Source organism: Armigeres subalbatus, chromosome 3 (genome assembly GCF_024139115.2).
Source record: "Armigeres subalbatus isolate Guangzhou_Male chromosome 3, GZ_Asu_2, whole genome shotgun sequence".
Classification (NCBI taxonomy): domain Eukaryota; kingdom Metazoa; phylum Arthropoda; class Insecta; order Diptera; family Culicidae; genus Armigeres; species Armigeres subalbatus.
The window spans coordinates 124,260,731-124,283,944 of record NC_085141.1 but is presented as its reverse complement, the minus strand read 5'-3'; the positions used below and the strand labels follow the sequence as shown (position 1 = coordinate 124,283,944).

General features: G+C 39.6%; 1 protein-coding gene and 1 non-coding gene across 2 annotated transcripts in view; both read left to right on the top strand.

The window, feature by feature from the left end:
• The first annotated feature begins 664 nt into the window (after positions 1 to 664).
• Trnaa-ugc (transfer RNA alanine (anticodon UGC)) lies at positions 665 to 740 on the top strand. Its single transcript has one exon. It is a non-coding gene; the product is annotated as a tRNA-Ala (tRNA).
• Positions 741 to 4,870: 4,130 nt separating this feature from the next.
• The window catches only part of LOC134221957 (muscarinic acetylcholine receptor gar-3-like), a 338,661-nt gene continuing 320,317 nt past the window's right edge, over positions 4,871 to 23,214 (top strand). The window contains 1 exon segment of the mRNA XM_062701120.1: positions 4,871 to 5,358. Coding sequence (XP_062557104.1) covers positions 4,914 to 5,358 — 445 coding nt within the window. The 5' untranslated portion in view covers positions 4,871 to 4,913.

Sequence of the window (23,214 nt, the reverse complement as noted above, 5' to 3'; positions counted from 1 at the left end):
ACTTTCTCCAGCAAATCTTTCAGAACTTCCTATAGGAAATTACTTAGGATATTCCTCAGTTTTTTCAACAACTCTTTCAGAAATTTCTTTGGAAATTCCTATGAAATTTTCTTCAGAATCTCCTGAATTTCTTTAAACATTTCAGAGGAAATTCTTTTAGAATGTTTTTCGGTGATACCAGCGGAAAATCCTTCGGAGAGTTCTTTCGATTTTTGAGAAAATCCTTTGGAAATACCATTTGGAATTTCTTGGAAAAACTCTTTGGGAAATCTTTGACTATTTCGTTGAAAAATTCATCAAAAATTCATTCAAGGAAGTATTGAAACTTCTTGAAGAATACGTCCAATACAATATCGGATAGAATTCAGGTATTTTGTATGAACCTGAGTTGCGTGCTCTTGCCTACGCAATGCGGTCGGGTCTGAGCTTGACGACCGACTGGCAAATAGCTTACACAACCTCACTTGATCAGTACAGTTGCTGATGAAGAAAGTGTAAAGCCGCCAGACATTCTAAATACTCACGCTCCTCTAATGTGGACGTGTACTATACACATGTGGAAGTATTGGTTTGAGAAAATGGATTGCGAGTGATTTGACTATACGTCCAATTTGGGAATCTCGAGCTCGTTCAGTAGTCGCTAGGTTGCGAAGGCCGACGGAGGTCCTTCGTAGCTTAGTCGGTTAAAGCACCAGTCTTGCGTACTGTAGGGTCATGGGTTCGAGTCCCATCGAAGGGAAAGTGGTTACCTCCAATACATTTTCCAAATCAATATCTTCCACATAACGTACATATTCACATATGAGTTTTCATAACATTGTAAATTAACGTCCAAGTCGGGTGGATTAATCCCCGAAAATAGGCAATTAACTTTGACTGAACTATTTTGTATGGTTTTATTGAAGAAAAGGATTCCTAAAGAAAACTCTGATAAAATTATCAAAGGAATTTTCGATGAAAAAATCCTACAATTCTCTAGACTTTTATTCAGGAACTTCTCTAGAAATTTCATCGGAAAATTCGTATAAAATTGATCAAAATTGTCGTGAAACCGGATTTTTTTTTTCTGAATGATCCCATCGTGTTATCCAGTGAAGATCGCGGATACTCAATAAATTAATATTACGGAGAAAAAGAAAAATTTTGAAGACTACGCGGAAATAATGCTACGTTTAGACAAGGCAAGTGAATTGAGCAACTCGCTTGAATCGAATGCGAATTGAACGTGTAAACACCTTAATTCAATTCACTTGAACGAAAAGAAAGTTGAACATGTTCAACTTTTAGCAAGTCAATTGAATTCAACTGAGTTGTTCAATTCACTTGCCCTGTCAAAACGTAGCATAACACGCAGATAGCGATTTCCGCATAGAACAAATCATGCACAGTGTGCGTTGAGTTCAATTTAATAATTAGAACAAAATCAATTCGGCACCAACATTTCAAAAGGGCGAAACTGCTTTTGTAAACAAGAGCTTCTGACGTCTCTGGTGGGCTTATTTGTGCTCACCCACACAATCCAGCACCATTAAATGAAAGAAGAGGATTCGATGCTTCCATCAGTGGTATTGGATTGCGTGGGTGGGCTCAAATTAACCCACCAGCGACATGAGAAGCTTTTGTTTACAAAATCAGTTACGCCCTTTTGAAATGTTGGTGCCGAATTGTCATTAAGTTCCAACAATTTGAATGCGGTTTACATAAACATGGAATAATTAATCCAACACCAAAGACTAATTAGTCTTTGTCAGTGCCCTACCAATAATGTGTGAACAGGTTCAAAATGTAGTGAATTGATCCTTTGGCCCGTCGTATTATGAAAACCATTATATTAAAGCTAATTTTACTCCAAAAGTGTCCCTAATTATGTTGGTATAAAAATCTTGTATACATTGCTTCAGTGCTTCGGACAGTTAATCAATTAAATATGTTTTATTATTTATACTTCATAACAATATTGTAAGAATGCTTTCCTATAGTTTCATGTCCTAGAACTGTTATACATATATAATGATTGGTCACGGGTGGCTTAAACTTCCGGACTCGCATGGTCCTGAACCACTCATGCAGTCCCGCCGTTCTTGTGAACGACAAGCGTGCTTTTTTTTTCGAAATTGCTGTACTTTTTAACATTGGCGTAACTACAGGGGGGCTAGGGGGGGCTATAGCCCCACCTAGAATCAAATTAGCCCCCCCTAGAATTCCCACGACTTTGCATGAATATGGCACATATCTAGTGCTCTGATCATATCTGGGCGTAGCTGCAAATAATGAATTCTTATCATCTCTCCCTACAGTGAGTTGAATATATTTTATCATGTTTTCTAACTTCGAAAAATTGATATATCTTGAATTAGGAATGCTAAACACGAAGGATATTACGCTCCCTTTATTCTCAGCCACATATATAATTGCTTAAGGTGAATTGCGTACGAATCTAATTTCTGACGTAACGTATGCCTGTAATAGCAGACATTTTGAAGGCATTTCTTTCTGCAGATTTATCTGGTTAAGTATTCAAGCGATGTTGCTGCTATTTCCCGAAAACTTTGAATTTCCAATTATCTTGATAATCCGAAAAAAAAATTCCATAATCCTTGAAATCCGAAAAAATCTCGATAAACCCTGAAATTTCAGGGAGAGGTAACCAAAATGTAAAAAGGCACGAACGCCATCTTCGACCGTACAGGTCGTACAGACTGAGCACTTAACACTTAGCATGAGACAACGGACAAGAAACATAACTCTCAGTGGACCAGTGGAGAATTTTTCGATCACGAAAAGTTTCCTCCTTACCGGGGGAATCGAATCCATACTCCCTAGCACATGCGTCTAGACGATTGACGTCGCTAACCGCACGGCCATGAAGCCCACAATAACTTGAAATTATTTCTAATGGATATGTAAAACTCGAAAGTCTTATGTATCTAAAGCTATTAATTGTAATAAATTAATTACTATAAATTACGTAAATCAAAGTTATTGGGAATCCCACGACATTTCCAGATTTTTATGTCAGGCCAACTTGCAGTTGAACAAAAACAATAACTTTTTTGTGTTTGACTGTAAAAATAGAAAAAAAATTAGCCCCCCTAGAATTTTTCCTTAGTTACGCCAATGCTTTTTACTGATTTTTATATAAACCTGCTGCCAAACCCAACAGCTTAGGCCAGCTCCACAACTCGTAGTGGCCAGGGGAGGGGTCGTCAAGAATTCGGGCATAGTCCTCGCTACCCCCTAAAATCCACAATCTTTACCTATAAATTTCATTGAATTTTCTGTTCGGTTATTTTTGTTTCGGAATTGTGCGATTCCCCACTGGCAAATTTCCAGTAGGAATGTAGAGCCATCGAATAAGAAGAGGCCTCACCATACCCACTAATCTTGTCCCTCTTCAAGTTTATTTATTCAGAAATTCCAAAATTATAAATATAATCAAAACATTGGAAATTTAGCATGGCTGTCTTCGATCACTAGCCAGGATAATATTCATTGAAGGCGCTTTGAATTTTCCAGCATTTCAATTTTTTCTTGCAATGCGTAATATTCATGCAAACGGTGCAACGAAAAGTAAGCTTTGTATTTCCTGTGCCTCTTGCCCTCTTAATTCCTGTGCTTTATCTATATATAAAATGAAAAATTCAATTTTTCGGGTCATTTTTCTTAGTAACGAACAAGTTTGTAGGAATTGTTCACAAAAAAAGCTGTTTCACACTGCTAGCTGAGCCTTATATAAAAAATAAATATTCGCCCACAAAGTACATGATAGTACAACATTTAAGTAGTGTAAAATAAGGATGACTGAAATCGATATGTAGGTTATATCGAAGTTTACCTGTATTACACCACACTTCAATTAGAAATGTTAAACAATAAAGATATCGTATTGGCTTGAAACTATAAAAGTACGTATGCTAATGACGTTCTTTCCTTCGAGATACAATAATAAAACATTCATTCTCTCCACGTACACAAAAAAAAACAACTAGGTATAATAGACTAACGCAAAATGAACTCCCTCAAGAAATTATGACATTTGAGCGGGTCGCATAATGAACGCAAAATGAACTTTTGTTCGAGAAGACGACCCGCTCAAATGTCAAAATCCATCGGGTGAGTGAATTTCATGAACTCCTGCACAGGTCTATTATAAACTTTCAACAAGGTATAACTCTCCAACAACATTCGAAAGCTATAAAGGGAACGAGCGTTTTTGATTCAACTTCCGTCGTTTTCGAGTGCGATCTCGAATATCCATAACATCAAAACATCTCGATACATCTCAAACATACTCGAACGATAAATCGTTTTCGAGATCGAAACGAAATCCGTAATGCCAAACATGTTCGGTTCGATGAAAATCGAATGGGGAAGCGCAAAGCCACCCCAAGTTTATTTTTTTTAAGAATTCGCTGAGTACTACTCGTTAATAACATTTTTTTAGAATGCCGTATACGTCAATTTTTCAGATTACGGCAGCGTAGATTCAGATATACATGCAAAAATACTGCATTACAGATAAAATGCCGCAAGGCTTCGGAACGGCCTACGAATATTGTCATAAATGTCATTAATTCCATGATTAATCGGATATTTCATTCCACACCTTAATAAGCAAATGCTATATTCTTTCCTCACTAATTGATGTAAACCACCCATTTTTATACGCTTTTCCAGGAAACGCGTACGTATACTATCCACTCTTGAATGGCAGATGCTCAAATGAAGCCAACCTTAGCTCAGTATTAAAGGAATCACATTTTATTGCTTCATAATTAATTGAGTGGAAATTTGATAGTTTACCACCCCCCTCCTCCTTTCTCTTACACTGCCTAATTACTTTCCACCTTTTTCGTAATTTGCAGACAATCGCCCGTCGAAGTGCGTGTGGCTAAACATTCACCACCGCAACTATGCGTACCAAATTAGCGAACCCATCCTACGGTGACCAGCTGGAGATGTGGCTCTGGTCGGCATCAAAACCAATTAATTACTTCAAATTTGCCAACCAAGCCAACGATTACCACCGGGTCGGCTTCGGATTACCATGGCGGTTGAATCTCTCCGTGACGGCGGCGTCCCCCACTACCGATGGCCCCGAGCTGCCGTTGGACGACAGCGAACCGGGCGAGTCCACCTTCACTAATGACAATGCAATGGCCCTCAACAATTACTGGGCCCTTCTGGCCATTGTGCTGGTGTTTGGTACTGCGGCCGGCAACATCCTGGTCTGCCTGGCCATCGTTTGGGAGCGGCGGTTGCAGAACGTTACCAACTACTTCCTGATGTCGCTGGCCATCACCGATCTGATGGTGGCCCTCTCGGTGATGCCGCTCGGCATTCTGACGCTGGTAAGAGGTGAGTGCTTTTGTGCTTTATGATGGTTTTCATCGACATTGTGTAAACTTTGTGGTGGGAAATCGATAACCCGCTCAGTGGAGCAACGCAACAACAACAACAACGTCGGTTCCGAGGCATGAAATATGGAGATAAGCTTTTGGAGATTGAGTGACGTTCGCCAGAATCATCATTGTTCGAGGTTTACCCGTCAACTCGTTATGTTGGTTGATAAATTCCTGGAAATTTCATTTTTGCTTTAATATTAGTTTGTGCTCTGGCAGTAGATGGTATTAGGCATGACACATTTGGTTTACGAGCTGTGGCGAAATGTAGATAGGGTACATTGAGAGAAGATGAACTGGTGCGTTATCCACATTTAATGAATTGTTTTACGTTAGCGACAATAGTGTCTATTAAAGTGGGATTAGCTTTCAAAGAAATTCGATTTTCATTCTGGTGCTCAAATTTCAAATAATTGCGTTTCACCTTATAAAAAGAGCTAAAGATAATTTATGGTTTCTTCGGGTTGCAGGTACATAGACGCTCATTGATATTCTGTACAGGAATAACGAAAATGTTTCAGAGCTTTAAATCGAAATGAACAGGCGCTGCTAACGATCTTGCAGTTGACATTTTCCCACAAAAAAATCTGTTCAACCCGGGTAAGGCAAGGTCTGATCGGCTAGCTCTAAATAAAAACTTAGCCGTTATAATACCCGATCTTGTTCCTGCACATGATTTCAGGGTACTGTAGGGCGAGTCTTCTTTGAACGATTCGGAGGCACCTTTGGATATTTTGAAACAAGAATTATAACTTAAATTACTATCTCATAAGTATTATCACCATTCGGGGGTCTTTATGATAACAGGCCTGGTAGCGGGTCACTTTTTAGTGACTTGGTCACTTTTTTTGGGCTAGTCACTAAAAAGTCTCTTTTTTCGACCTCAAGTCACTGAAGTCACTTTTTCTCGCAAAAAGTCACTATTTTCAACTATTTTGAAACTATTGAAACCAAGATTTTTTTTATAAAGCTTTATGTATCCATCTGATGATGCTTTGTTCATGTCAGAAATGAAATTACAGATCTTGGAAAAATGATCGTTCTAAAACTTCGCCAGCCATTTAACTCGCTGCTCTTATTGGCATTTCACCAGTAGCTAATTAAAGGTGTTTTACGTCACAATTTATAAATTGGTATACAGTCATGCAACCAGGTGACCTGTTGATTTCAAGTTTTTTTTTTCAACTTGGGATACATGCTTCTCCAACCAAGAACTAATGTAGCATTGTTATACCGTATTTTTATAATAGCTTTTCTAGACAAATCGTCGTTTTGTGGCGAGTTATTTTTTGATTGACAACCTTATTTACTCTATTATTTACTGTGTTTTGTTCCTCCTAAAGATGTTTTTATTGGCCACGCAAAATTTGAACAACTTCTCCCAATAATGACCATATGCTATATTGCTATCATTTCACAGCACAAATCCAAATGATCTTCATTGCTAAAAATGCCAACATTCCACCATAATTTCAGGAGAATTGATCCCTCATCAGCCAACCATATAAAAATTTGTCTCAAAAATTAAAGAAAATATAATTTGTTCTCAATTTTTTGTAATTGGACAGATATAATGAAGGGTTTGCTAAAAAAAATATTTATTGAGTATATATCATAGAAAGGAGATCAAGTCTCCCCAATTTTGAAAATTGCATGCGCTGTCGAATTTCATAGCAAAAATCGTTCATGAATACGCACAGCAAGTTGGAAAATCTGCGTTTTTTTGAAGGAAAAATAATTAAAAGTTCAAAGAGCATGGTCCTCATTACAAGCTGGGGGTCGAGCGTTGTAAATGAATCTTCATAATTTTTGTTTCGTTTTCTACCAAAGCGCTTCGTACTGTTATTCCTGTCGCATTAAAAATTACAAAAGCTTCCGTGGCACCAGTGACAACTCGTAGAATTCTCTGCATCTTTCTGAAGTAGGTGTTCAGTTTATCCAATGATCGTAATTTTCACTCATTCTCAAGAGAAAATCATTTTCGGGAAAGAAAAACAGGTGTTATAAGTGATAACCATATTTCGTTCACTTCCAGTGGCTTAAAAAAATGATTTGCTTGCAAGACTACTCATAGTTTTGAGTAGTCCTGCTTTAGACTGATATTGAGTAAAATTTCCGTGGGGTTAAAAGAAAGGGCAATACAATTTTACCTAGTGTCACTGAATAGATAAAAATTAGAGTTAGTTTTCTATTCTGAGTTTGTTGTAAGAGAAAAAGGGCAGCAGGGACTATGTCCAAGGGCTTGACGACCCCTCCCCATGGCCACTGCGAGTTAGGGGGCCTGCCTAGGATGTGGTGGGGTTTGATAGTGGGCTCTGTTAAACCTCTACAAAAAGGTGCATGTGTCCATAAGCAGGCCCTATCAAACCCAGTCAGCACATGAACGTATATGGTGTCGTGTAGGATGCTGAAGTGCAGGCGATAGAGGTACTTTTCCACACAACATGTATGTATATCGTCTCCAATTTAGCATCTTGTATTGCACCATGTGCGATTTTATGTAGACTGGGAAGCGACCGTGTGCCGCTCAAAGCGCACGAGCCCAACACGAGTGCCAACCGGCACATCAGGATTAATACCAGTGAGATCCTGATTACGGTATACTGGTCAAGGCAAGTGACACACACACGCGCGCGAAAGTAATGCAAAATAAACGACATGTAAAATGAACGTAAATTTACATTCTTATTTAACGTCAAATAGAGATAAAATAAGGGTTGCTGAATAACATTAGCTTTCCGATTACTATCAATTATTTTAAATTTTAACCCCGTTTCTTTTTTATTTTTCTTACGTTAATGAAATGATAACGCGGGCGCCTAATCCGAAATTCAAATGAACAATCGCTCACTTTGAGCGATTGATTGTTTATTCTCGCGAAGAATGAACAATTGAACAAATTAAGGAAATGCTGCTGTGTAGAAGTTTCATAGGTCACATCACTTTCCATGGTGAATCCCGATCTATGTTACTGATTACCCCACCCAACTAACACTACTTCCTTCCCGTGGTAAATGTGGAGATGCAGAGGTATTCTCGGTCTCTAGTAGCAACGATTACCACACACTCACATTCCCTCCCTTTCCCAATTGCTGTAAGGACTTGGCCGGCGCCGTTATTGATCAACATTTGTGAGCTGCTGAAACGTGCACTTCGAGAATAGTTGGTAAATCCCAACCACTATTCACTTGGATCGTAGTGCAATTTGCACCAGTTCTGATCAATCACGGAGTAGCAACCATTGATATGTACAGTCAGTCTAAGGTAAGCTATGCTATTCTGAGTTTGTTGTAAGAGAAAATAGTGGCGAGTGAAAGATGTTTTCCGCCACAAATTACGGAAAAAATATTCTCCTTCGACCCAAAAACGCTTGATTTCGTCTCATCGAACTTGCAACTGAAATTGGACGTCACTATTTGGTCACTTTTTCTGCAACTGAAAGTCACTATTTGGTCCCTTTTTTCGTCAGCTTTGGTCACTAAAGTCACTATTTTGAGTGGCTTCGATCGCTACCAGCCCTGTGATAAGGGGATGGCAAGTTTCTGTTTCAAATTTGGTATTTTTTCGTTTATTGTTTTTAGAAAAACGAAAATCGAAAGCGGGGCCTTTCGGGGCTAAGTTTCGCGGCTTCAAAGCAAGACCATGCTGACGGTGGCTGGATTTGATTCCCGGTCCAGTCTATGGAATTTGTATAAAATGTTTCATCGTGTTCGCCTCATGATAAAAAAATATTCAAAAATGGTAACTCGGCTTAGAAACTTCGCAGTTAACAACGCATAGATTGGGATTGTTTATAATGCGAAATATCCAACTCACTTCTACACTAACACTTGAATCTCGGAGATTCTCATCACTGATTTTCCTAATCTCTGGTTCTTTTAAGTGTCACGTGCCTTTCATTCTGAAGCGGCTTTTTATCCATTATACAGCATCGTTTGGATTTTTCCTCTGTACCTTTCCATTCCCCCGAGTACATGAAACACATGTTTGCGTACTTAACAAGCACCAAAAATGACAGGGAAGAATCTTTGCCAGGTGCTGGCCCCAACATAACCCAACATCGCATCGGCAGCAGCATCGTCGCTTCCACACTGGCACCGAAGTTATTGTGCGTTGCGTCGGTGTCGACGCAACTGGCACCCGATTTGACCGTAATCATATGCAAATTAAATGTATGAAAAATTTATTCTGTGCAGACTGTTCCTCGGGCTGTTTACCGAGCCGTCGGGTATCCTCCGGGGATATAATTTCCCCGGGCAAGGCGACGTTTGTCGCATGATTCATGGTGCAGAAGTATGGAATGTGAACACTGCATCAGAACATATTCTGTATATTGGGATGAGTCGCCGGCTTTGAGGCTGCTTACAACGGTACATATAAAGAATATAAGATTTTGAACCAAGTCGGCGCTAGCCATTTAAAGCAAAATCCCATTAAAATTCTAGCAACTGATTCTTCGCCCAAATAGTTTCCTTCCAAGAAAATTAACTTAGGAATTTAGATCAAGGTTGTTAGCATTAGAATCAGCTCCTCGGATAAAATCATAACACTTGAGTGCGACCTGACATTAATTTACAATTACTTTTCCGTCGTTGGCGTACCCTGCTCAAGTGTTGAGAAACCATTGGATGGTTGACCTGCTTTTAAAAGCTGTGGAAATTAAGGTGAACCGAGAATTTAATAAAATCTAATCGCGTAAAAAGCGACCCCATTGTAAACAAGTGTATCCTTGCTCGAACATCCGCGAGAAACATGTGCCGATGTTGTTTTATGGTTTTCGTTTTTATGGTTACATTATTCCGCAAGTAAAGTGACGTTTTGTTTTGTTCATAAAATTTTGTTTGTGTTTGTGTTGTTTTTACTTAATTACTAATCTCGATTATGCATATGCACAACATGTGATAGATTTAGTTCGAAAAAGGTATTGGAGGGTAACCGGCCCTTCGGTGGACTTTGATCCCACGACCCCAGTTCGCATGACAAGTGCTTTCCCTACTAAGCTACGAAGGATCTCCGTCGTCCTCCGCACCTTAGCGGGTACTGATGAAACCAAATTCCTAGCACCGGGCCACCACCCAAACTCTCGCAATACATTTTCAGAACTAGCTCTCTCATATGTATTTTTGTACGCATCCCAACCAAGTAGGACGAGTATTTAGTATTGTCCTAATCAACTGTTTACCGGTATTTATGATCTGCAGATGTACCAATACGGAAGAAAGTAAGTTCCTGCGAATGGCCATGTGCTTGGAAGCGGCGAAAATAATCAGTGCCAGGTTGTTTGCGTTCTTCAGGCGGGAGCTGAACTTTTCAAGGCCAGGACTAATCGCTTTTTCCTGGCCAACCTGCACTTTCAAGTATCGTATGATGATTTTGATAGGGTAGCTTGAGCGTCTGACGTAGGTACTTGTAATGCGCGTTCATATAATGGATTGCCATCATCAGTGCACCCGGAGTGTGTATGCATCTCTGTATTTTTTAGTACTACAAAAGCTATTCCCAGCTCCGGTAAATGGTATATCGCAGCACTGGTACGTGGTATGGCTACCTCTAAACGTTTCTACCATTTATCACCTCTAATACACCTCCTGAAGAGCTACGATATCGAATCCTGAATTATGCGTTTGCTCTCGACGAATAGCTTTGCAGTTCCAATTGCTGTCGTAGCTATGGTCTTTTCCAACCGTTCCGGTTCGTATTCGCTAATTGATTATTCTTCGCTAATGACCCGTAAAAATATTCGCTAGTCTAAGTGACAATACTAGCGCGAAATTAGCATATTTTAAACTCTTATGTGCGATGATAATTTCTGTTTACATTGTGCTCATATAGCTTTAGTCCTATTGTTGGAGAGAAGTGCATTGTTCGCTAGTATTAGCGAATATGTAAACATGCCATTAATTTTGAGAGGCTGGCTATAAGGGCCTCTAACACCAAACCATAAATTTCCGAAACATCATAGCTCACGCAGTTTTGCTTAGGGACTCTCGCAGGCACTTGGACAATGTGCAACCGCCTTCAGGCGACCTTGTTAAAAATACCAATTACGCCGTCGCGGCCTTCAAGAATTATTCGACGCGCAATCGTAAGAAAATTGACCACGCCGCCGATTATTTTATATCACGCCGATATGCATATTGAGGTGAAATGCCTATTGAAAAAAGAACCGGTGGGAACAATTCCTGGTCGAAATTTCTGAAGAATACCGTAAACGAATTTCCGGGAGAATTTGTAAAGGATTACTTGAAATAAATTCCGCGGAAATTTCTGGACGATCTCCTGAAGAAGCTCGTGGAAGAAAAGGGGAAAGAAGTTTCATGGTAATTTCTGTAGGATAATCCGGGAAGTTCTAAATGGTTTCTAAATGACTTCTTGAAGAAATTTGAGGGAATTACCCGGAGAATATCTTAGTGGATTTCCGGCAGCAACTTTGTGAAAAAAATATCTATGGAAATTGCCGGAAAAATGTCTTTTCTATCGAAAGTTCATCCGGGAGTTCCATTGGAAGCTCCTCCAGGGATTCCTTCTAAAGTTCCTCAAGCAATTCGTTCGAAAGTTTCTCCAGGAATTCGTTTGGAAATTCTTCCACCAACTCCTCTGCAAGTTCATCCAGCAAGCTCCTCTGTTAATTCCTCCGCAAGCTCCTCCAGGAATTCCGATAGATGTGTCTTTTGGTAGCTAATGCAGGAATTCATTCGGAAGTTCCACCAAGAATTCATTTACAAGTTCCTCCAGGAATTCATTCAGAAGATCTCCCAGGAATTTCTCCGAAAGTTCCTCCAGGAAATCCTTCGTAAGTTCCTCTAGGAAATCTTTCGGAAGTGCCTCCAGGATTTTTTTCGGAGGGTCCTCCAAGAAATTTTTCGGAAGTTTCTCCAGGAAATCTTTCGGATGTTCCTCTAAGAGTTTCTTCGGAATTTCCTACAGGAATTCCTATGGGGATTCCTTCGGAAGTTCCTCCAGAAGTTTCTCCATGAGTATTATCTAGGAATTCCTTCGAAAGTTCCTCCTGTAATTCCACCGCAAATTCCTCCAGGAATTCATTTGGAAATACCTTCAGCAATTTCTTCGAAAATTCTTTCGGAAGTTCCTCTAGGATTTCCATCGCAAGTTCCTCCAGAACTTCCTTTAGATGGTAATGCAGGATATCCTACGGAAGTTCCTCCAGGATTTCCTCCTCAAGTTCCCTCAAAAGATCTTCCAGTAATTCCTTCGGAAGTTCCTCCAGTTATTCCTCTGCAAGTTCCTCCAGGAATTGTTTCAGAAGTTCCTCCAGAAGATTCTCTAGGATTTTTTTTCGGAAGTTCCTACAGGAATTCCTCCGCAAGTTCCTCCAGGAATTCCTCCGCAAGTTCCTCCAGGATTTTTTTCGGCAGTTCATGCGGGATTCATTCGGAAGTACCTCCAGCAATTTCTTCGGAAGTTCCTCCAAGAATTCTTTCGGAAGTTTCCTTAGGATTTTCTTCGCAAGATCCTCCAGGACTTCCTTTGAATGTTAATGCAGGACTTCCGTCGGAAGTTCGGAAGTTCCTACAGGATTTTCTTCGCAAGTTCCTCCAGGAACTCCTCCGGAAGCTCCCTCAAAAGATCTTCCAGGAATTCCTTTCCAATAATTCCTCCGCAAGTTCCTCAAGGAATTCATTCGGAAGTTCATCTAGGAATTCCTTTGAATGTTCCTCCAGGGATTCATTCGGAAGTACCTCCAGCAATTTCTTCGGAAGTTCTACCAAGAATTCTATCGGAAGGATTTAGGAAGAATTTAGGATTTAGGCAAGTTCCTCCAGGACTTCCTTTGGATGTTAATGCAGGATTTCCTTCGGAAGTTCCTCCGTTAGTTCCTCCAGGAATTCCTTCGGAAGTTCCCCCAGAAGATCTTCCAGAAATTCCTTCGTAAGTTCCTCCAGTGATTTCTCTGCAAGTTCCTCCAGCAATGCTTTTGGAAGTTCCTCCAGAAGATCCTCCAGGAATTTCTTCGGAAGTTTCTTCAGAAAATCCTCCCGAAGTTCCTCCAGGAATTCTTCCAGGAGATCCTCTAAGAATTCTTTCGAAAGATCTTCCAGGAGTTCCTTCGGAAGTTCCTCCAGGAATTCATTTTGAAGTTCCTCCAGACATTCATTTGGTAGTTTCTCCAGGAAATCCCCCGGAAGTTCCTCCAGGTATTCCTTCGGAAGCTCCTTCAGGAGGAACTCGCGGAGGAATTTCTGAAGGAACTTCCGGAGGAATTGCTGGAGGAACTTCCAGAGGAATTCCTGGAGGAACTTCCGGAGGAATTCCTGGAGAAACTTCCGGAGGAATTCCTGGAGGAACTTCCGGAGGGATTCCTGGAGGAACTTCCGGAGGAATTCCTGGAGGAACTTCCGGAGGAATTGCTGGAGGAACTTCCAGAGGAATTCCTGGAGGAACTTCCAGAGTAATTCACGGAGGATCTTCCGGAGGAACTTCCGGAGGAATTCCTGGAGGAACTTCTGGAGGAATTCCTGGAGTAACTTCCGGAGGAATTTCTGGAGGAATTTCTTGAGGAATTTCTGGACGAATTCTTAGAGGAACTCTAAAGAAACTTCCGGATGAATTCCCAAAGAAACTTCCGGAGGAATTTTCAAAGGAACTTCCGGAAGAGTTCTCAAAGGAAATTCCGGAGGAATTCATGAAGTAATTTTCAGAGGAATGCCTAAAGAAACTTCTGGAAGAATTCCTAAAGCAAATTCCTAAGGAAATTCCGGAGGAATTTATAAAGTTGTTTTCAGAGGAATTCCTAGAGGAACTCCTGAAAAAAATTCTGAATGAACTTTTGGACGAATTCCTTAATGAACTTTCATAGGAATTTCTCAATGAACTTACGGAGGAATTCCTGGAGGAACTTCCGGAGGAATTGCTGAAGGAAGTTCTGGAATTCCTGAAGGAACTTTCGAAAGAATTTTTGAACAAACTTTCGAAAGAATTACAAAAAGAATTTCTCAAGGAATCACTTGAAGAACCTTTATAGGGATCTATCGGAGGAATTCTTTCGTCAGAATTTCCCGAAGAATTATTGAAATAACTTCTGAATCAATTCTAGCAGGAATTTCCGGAGGATTTCCTAGATGAACTTCCCGAGGAAATCCTGGAAGAGGTTCGGAATCTGATTGATCTCCCGGAGGAACTTCGGAGGGATTCCTGAAGGAACTTTCAAAGTAATTTCTGATGGATTTTTCGGCGGAATTCCAAAAGAATTTTCCTGAGGAATTCTTCAAGAAATTTCCGAAGGAATTCCTGATCGAAATTCCTTTAAGAAACTTTCTAGACGAATTGCTCCTGGAATTCCTTTCAGAAATTCCATCGGAATTCGGGAATTCCTCCAGAAATTCCATCGGAAATTCCTTCAGGAGTTTCTACTGGAATTCGTACAGAAATTTCACCAGGTATTCTTCCAGGAATTCCTCCGGGAACTCCGTCAGGAATCTCTTCAAGAATTCCTTAAGAAATGACTCCGGAAATTCTATCGAGAATTGCTCCGGAAAATTCATCTGAAATTCCCTCGGGAATTTCTCCGGGTATTCTTCCAGAAATTCCTCCGGTAATTCTTACTTAAATTCATCCGGGAGTCCTTCGAGAATTCCTCTGGAAATTTCTCAAAGAAATTCCCTGGGTTGGGGAATTACTATGGGAATTCCTCTGGAAATTTCCCAAGAAATATTTTCGGGAATTCAATCGGGGATTCCTTTTGGAGTTCCACCAGGTTTTCTTTCAAGAATTCTTCAGAGAATTCTTCCGGAAATTCTTCCAAGAATCGTTCCTGGAAATCTTTAAGGAATTTATCCGAGAAATTGCGGGTTTTCCTTCAGGAATTCCTCTGGGAATCCCTCCAGGAACTCCTCCGGGATTTCCTCCGTGAAATCGTCTAGAAATTCCTCAAGGAATTTCTCCTGCAATTCCTCCGTATTTTCAACCGGTAACTCTCCAGGAATACCGCCAGGAGTCCGTCGGAAATTTCTCTGGGAATTCTTTCGGGAATTTCCTCCAAGAATTCCTCCGCAAGTTCCTCCTGGATGAAATTCCGAAGGAATACCTGGAGGAACTTCCGGGGGATTTCCTGGAGAAACTACCAAATGAATTCCTGGAGGAACTTCAAAATGAATTCCTGAAGGAACTTCCGAAGGAACTTCCGAAGGAACTCCTGGAGGATCTTTCGAAAGAATTCCTACGGGAATTCTTGCAAGAATATCTCCAGGATTTTTTACAGGATGTTCTCCAGGTATTCCTTCAGAAATTTCTTTCGAAACTCCTTCATGAATTCCTTTAGGAATTTTTGTAGGAGTTCCTCCTGGAATTCCTCCGGGAATCCCTACAAAAATTGCTTAAGCAATTCCTCCGGAAATATCTTTGGAAATTGCTCCGGGAATTCATCCGGCAATTCCAATAGATATTCCTCTGTTAATTCTTCCAATAATTCATCCGGATTTTCTTTCAAGAATTCGTCCGGATTTATTACGGAAATTACTCCAAGAATTCTTCTGGAAATTTCTCCAGGAGTTTCTCCAATGATTGCTTTGGGAGCTACTAAAGCCCTAGCAGCACACATGTTCTACACAGGTTACTGCAACTCATATGTGACCAGATTTAGTCACAATCAAGTTGCTGCAACTATGTTTGTCTGACTTGTGCTGCTCGGGAGGAATTCCCCTAAGGTTTTCCTCAAGCATTTCTTCGGGAATTCCTCTAGAAATTCCTCCGAGAACTCCTTCGGGATTGCTCCAGGAGTTCCTGCGGGAATTCTTTCAGGAATTCCTACAGGAATTCGTATAGGAATTTCACCAGGTGTTGCTCCAGGATTTCCTGAGGAAATTCATAGAGGAGTTTCTTTAGGAACTTCCGACACAATCCTTGAGAAACTCCTGGAGGAATTGCTGGAGAAGTTCTTGGAATAATTTCCAGAAGAATTTTTTAAGAAATTCCCGGAGAAAATTCTTGAAGGAATTCCCGGATGTATTCTTGGGAGAATTGCTGCAGGAATATCTGGTGGAATTTGCCGGATGAACTCTTGGAGAAATTTGTGCAGAAATTTCCGGAGAATTTCCCGAATGAATCTCCAGAAGAATAGCTTAAGGAATTTCCGAAGAAGTACCCGGAGGAATTCCAGGAGGACATCCTGCAGAAATTCACGTATACATTCCTGCAGGAATTCCCATATGAGCTTCCAAAGGATTTTGTTGAGGAAACACCAAAGATATTTCAGAAGGAATTCCCGGAGAAATTGCCAAATTATTCCTGAAGGAATTCATGAAGGGATTCCCGAGAGAATTCTCGAAAGAATTCCAGGAGGAATTTCCGACGGACTTCCTGGTGGTATTCCAGAAGAAATTTCTGGAGGAATTTTTGGAAGCATTCCTGCTAAAATTCCCGGATGCAAAAACAAATAAGGAATTCCTTGGTGAATTTCTGGAGTAACTGGCAGCAGAGTTCCCGTGAGAATTGCTGGAAAATAGAATCCCAAAAGAGAATAAAATCCCGGAGAAACCCCTGGATTAATTCCTGAAGTAGTTCCCAAAGGAAAAACCGAAGGAATTTCTGGAGGATTTCTCAGATAAATTCCTTTATTATTTCCCGGAATGATTCCTAGAAGAATTTCCGGGGGAGTTCATTTAGAAATTTCCGGAAAAGATCCCGGACGAATTCCTGGAAGAATACCAGGTGGAACTCCCATACGAATTCCTAAAGGTACCCCGATTGAATTCCCTAAGATATTACTGGGGAAATTTCCAGAGGAATTCTCATAGAAATTCCTGAAGAAATCCTTGGAGAAACTTCCTGGGAATTTACGGAGGAATACATGGAATAATTTCCAAAAGAAGAGGTCATTCAACAATGACGTCTAAAGTTTAAGGGGCAGGGGTCTGACATTTTGTGACAATGTGTACATTAGGTATACCAAAAATAGTGACAGAGGGGAAATGGAGGTTGAAGAACTTTGAAAAGTAGTAGACGTCATACTTGTATCACCCAGAATCTCTTTTTGAAATTCTCCAAGGACTCCCGGATGAATTCATGGAAGAATTTCTAAAGGAATTCTTGAAGGAATTCCTGAAGGAGTTCCCGGAAGAAATCCTGGTGGAATTCACGTACTAATTTCTGGAAGAATACCCGTAGGAACTCTTGAAGGAATCTCCATTGGAATTCCCAGGGGAATTCCTGTAGATATTCCTGGGAAATATTCCAGAGGAATTCTTTTAGGCACTCCCAAAGCTATCATTGAAGAAACTCCTGGTTGAATTAATTGAGAAATTACCAGTTCCCATAGGAATTTTCGCAGAAAATACCAAAGAAACTCTCGGAGGAATTGCCGAAGGAACTCCCGGAGAAATTTTCGAATAATTCTCAAAGGAATGCAAGAATTGATTTTTCTGGAAATTTTTGGAGGAATTCCTGAAAGAATTCTTCTAGAAATTCTGGGATGAAAATACGGAGGAATTGCAGAAAGAATTCCTTGAAAAAAATCTGGAGAAAGTTTGGAGGAGCTCTTGGAAGAATTCTGGAGGAATTTGAGGAGCATCTACCGGAGGAATTCATGGTGCAATTCTTTGAGGAATTCCTGGATGAATTTACAGAAGAATTCCTGATGAAATTCCTGGAGGAATTCCCGGCAGACTATCTGAAGGAATTCCCGGAGGAGTTCGTGGAGCAACACACGGAGGAATTCCTGGAGAAATTCTCGAAAGAAATCCTGGAGGAATTCCCAGTGGAATTCGTGAAGGAAATACCGGAGAAGTTCCTGGAGGAATTCATGAAGGAATTCCCGGAGGTATTCCTGGTGGAGCTGGGAAATTTTTTTGGTGGAATTGTGGAACGAACTCTCGGAGTAATTCCCGGTGGAATTCTTAGTGGGACTCCCGGAGGAATTTCCGGTAGAATTTCTGGAGAAATTCCTGGAGGAATTCCATTAGAAAATCCTGTAAGAATTCCCAGAGGAAATTCCTTCGGGAATTCGTACGGGAATTCCACCATGTAATCCTCCAGGAATTTCTCCGGGAGTTTCTTCAGAAATTGCTCCGGGAATACCTCCAGGAATTTCTCCTGCAATTCTTTTTGTATTATTTGAAAAGCAATTGGACGTGATTCATGAACCACGAAGCTTACGAGATGAAGAGTATGAGCTCGATATTCATTATCTGAGAAAAATCATGCTTTAAATTCAAAATTGCTACAAATCAGCATGAAAATCAGCTAAAGCGAATATTGAGAACAATTAACTTATTATTTTAACATAATGGAACCCATACACGGTCATATTCCATATGACATAATAATTTTGTCGACTTTTTCTGAACAAAAAACGACAACTGTTCATCAACAGGTGCCTGCGGTCAGAGCCGTAGCGTAAACTCAAAAAAACAAAACTTCACTTGTCATTAGACGAGTTTGTACAATCCCATTTAATTCCACCACTTAATTGTACCTTGACAGACTAAGTCGAGTCAAGTACGAGACACTGAAGACGACCTTACTGTTGATGTCGAAATACGTATCTGTCAAGGTACAATTAAGTGGTGGAATTAAACGGGATTGTACAAACTCGTCTTATGACAAGATAAGACATTCCACTAAAAAGCTCAAAATAATTTTCTTAACAAACAAAACTTGCAATATTTTTCATAGGGCAAAATATTTTTTGAAGCATACCTAAACAAATTAGATGAAAATTAACAGTTAAAGCTTTTTACTATTTTCTTAAGATTCAGTAAATTTTCGATAATGTGAAAGGAAAATTCGGAAACTCTTTGGTTGATTGTCCGAATAGTTATAATAGAGGTCGCGCCAGATCGATTTTTGAAAAATGAGCCTTTTTTAGGTAAAAAATTAAATATTGGATCCTTTCACAATTTTTTTTTTGAGGGTCACACATTCGTTTTATATTTTTTATTTTTCTGTGGATCTTTGCCTGAATTCTCCTTAGCCGTGCGGTAAGACGTGCGGCTACAAAGCAAGACCATGCTGAGGGTGGCGGAGTTCGATTCCCGGTCCCGGTCTAGGTAATTTTCGGATTGGAAATTGTCTCGACTTCCCTGGGCATAAAAGTATCTTCGTGCTAGCCTCATGATATACGAATGCAGAAATGGTAACCTGGTTTAGAAACCTCGCAGTTAATAACTGTGGAAGTGCTTAATGAACACTAAGCTGCGATGCGGCTCTGTCCCAGTGTGGGGATGTAATGCCAATAAGAAGAAGAAGAAGAAGAAGATTATGCGTTTTTACTCTTTGCAGAACTTTTTAAATATCGAAAAAAAAATACATTTTTCTACTAATTCTCGAATTTATTTCATCTCCAAACAAAACATATTTTTTTCTTGTTCAGAAAACTTTACGTACTACAAAGAGCTATTCATAAGAAATATTTTCATAAAAAAATATCCAAGAAATGTTGTTCTTGGGCTGAGATATTGCAGTTGTGGTAAATAGTTAAAAAGGGGACAAATTCGGTGCTTTTTCTTTACATGTTATAATTTCATCAAGATTGCACCAATATTTTAAATAAAGTTAAAAACAATTCAATAGCAAATAAATGGGAATATTTTCTAGGTAACATAGCTTTTCTTTCCGAAGGAGTTGGTTACCTGAATTACAGGATTTGGTCGGAGTATATGGATGGAGCCAGTTATGAAATGATATCACACCCAACAGTTAATATGTAGCAATATTATATAAGAAATCAGGTTTACTATGATCTATTTATTAGTTTTGAATAAATCATAGGATGCTTTTCACGGCATACAAAAAACAAGACAGGTTCAGCACGTATGTAAACATTCAGTTTGAACGTAAGCATGTGTCGTCACTGCTATCTTCGCACAAGTTGAACTGAGACGATGCTACGGTCTCAGTATGCTTACTTTTGTACTCTAATATGTGGCGATAAAATATGCGTCACTCTTGACGTGTCACGCATATTTTTTGTGTGAGGATGAAATAACTTTGAAAATTAGCCAAAAAATGTATTTTTTCGATATTTAAAAAGTTCTGCAGATAGTAAAAACGCATAATACCAAAAACTAATTCATGGAGAATATAGGCAAAGATCCACAGAAAAATAAAAAATAAAAATAAAACGAATGGGTGACCCTTTAAAAAAATTGTGAAAGGATTTAATATTTGATTTTTTATCTAAAAAAATGTTCATTTTTCAAATATCGATCTGGCGCGACCTCTAAACGATTTTTTAGAAAGTCGGTTTGTTCTACAAAAATTATCAAGACAGGTGTATCTTTAATTTCAGGGTTTAGCATCATACTTTTCGAAAATCGATTTTTTTTGGGACACCCTAGCTCACATCTTCCACCACTATCAACCATTTGTTAAAACTTCCGGGTCATTTTCCAAGGCACTCATAGATGTGTAAAATTTATCCGCAGTGCAAATAGCACGTCCTATCAAAGTATTCACCGCCAGCATCTTGGGCAGAATCGGTTTGGTGCAGGTGCCTAAAAACTGGACACCTACACATATACATACATATACACGCAGACAGTGGCGCCGGGAGTGGGTAGGACAGTAGGACATGTCCTACGCATGGATATTCCTGGGTGGAACAGTCAAGGCATTGTCCTACCCATGATTGTGGTAAGAACATTAGGACCTAGGTAACTATTTAGTTTCAATACTGTCTTGTAGGTCTGATTTTCCAAGTCTTAAAAATTTCATCAAACGTTACACAGCTTACGTTATGTAGTTTTTGTATGAAGGCATCGTCTTGCAAGACCTGTGTGTTAACAAATGGTTCCAAAGTTATCCAGACTTCAAACAGTAATCATAGAGGTTTCTAAGATCTTTAAAATAGTCCAATGATTGTCTTTAAAGACCCCAGGAATTACGTTTCAATTTCAAAAATGTCTCATGGTTTTTAGAAGTTAAACAAAAGTGATAGGAATCTGAAAATGTGATTACTTCAAATTTTACAACATTTTATTATAGTCATAGCTAGTGGATTTTCAGAAGTCCACGGGAAAAAGAAACCTGAAAGGGCTTATTGAAATCTATGGAATCACAATCATCCCTAAGCCCGTATGAAGTTTGATCGGCAAGGAGTACGATATCTTGATATTGAATAGCTAAGGTCCATAGAAAATTTTGAAAGTTAAAAAACCTAAAAAAAAATTAGTGATAATTGCTTGAAACCATTCAAGATTTGTAGAAATTTGTAGCCTCTGCTGGAAACTTGTAAAGATTTTCAAAAATCACAAGCATTCCAGAATGGGCGGTGAGACAAGAAGATCGAAGACAAAAAAGTGAAAAAATTAGAGGCCAGATACACAAAAGATGGAAGGAACAGAAGTTCAAATGAACAAAATTCCTAATTACATTTTCAACAATACTTTTGGAAACACTTCTAAAGCAAAAACTAGTATAGTATTCTAAAGAAATTGGCCATCTTTATGTCATGGGCAGTTCTTTAGCTAATTTATAATCAGAGTGCAGCAGTCACCTGGCGAGCAATGTGTGGGTTGTTTTTGTCTTAAATCAAGATACAATGAACTTAAATAAATAATGCTTGACGGATCGTCGTAATGCTTGTAGTACGCGTCGTTTCTGTCGAAAAAAGTTTGATACTGGGGTGTGTAGAGTGTGCAGGGTTTTCAGAAATAACTCTCAATAGATAAGAAACAACGTGAGAGACAGAAACCTCTATGTATCATTATAAGTCATGAAAAACAGAATTGGATAGGCAGATTCACCGAGAAGTTATGATAATACGTTTCGTTCTCGCTCATTTTCCGTAGAGGACCATATTTTTTGCACAGCTGTGTAAAACAAATTGAAATGCGTAATTAGAACCAGTCTCCCCGCAATTTGGGGTTGTTTTGAAGCACTTATCATGGAGTATAGCTTTCGAATCGTTACAACTTGCTATTTTTTTATTGGACATGGCGAGTGATCGACTGTGATGATTAATGTTTCAACTGACAACTGTAAAATGTACAATCCTGCTATTTGGAAATACAATGTTTGTCCTGAAGACCAATGAAAAATTGAAAAAACTTATGTGAGGATTCTGCCCGGGAGTCCAGATTTTTGATACTCAGAGTTGATTCCATATAAAATTTGCATCGATTTTTCAACACCAACACTATTGTCTAAACTCTAAATTGTAATTTTTCGCATTTGTCCTACCCACGACTTGGAACGTGGTTGCGCCTCTGCACGCAGACACCACCTCAATTTGTCGCACTGAGTCGAATTATATAAAACACTATGGGTCTCAGAGCCCTCTATCAAAAGTTTGTTTTTGGAGTGAACATATAGCCTATCCGGGGCCCTCCTTAGCCGTGCGGTAAGACGCTCGGCTACAAAGCAAGACCATGCTGAGGGTGGCTGGGTTCGATTCCCGGTGCCGGTCTAGGCAATTTTCGGTTTGGAAATCGTCTCGACTTCCCTGGGCATAAAAGTATCATTGTGCTAGCCTCATGATATACGAATGCAAAAATGGTAACCTGGCTTAGAAACCTCGAAGTTAATAACTGTGGAAGTGCTTAATGGACACTGCGAGGCGGCTCTGTCCCAGTGTGGGGATGTAATGCCAATAAGAAGAAGAAGAAGAAGAAGAAGAAAATATAGCCTATCCACGGAAAAAAAAATTCGGGAATACAGTCACGTTTTCTGGGATGTTCTGGAAAACGTGACTGGTGTTCCCGAATCCGTGAACTAAATCACGGTGTATTTTTGCTGGTTCACGAGTTCGGGAACGCTTTTTTTTGCGTGCATGTCAGTCTAGTGTACGAGAAAGGCAAAAAACTAAGTCACGAAGTAAGTAACAATAATCGGCTTCAAGGTAGATGCAAGTATTTTT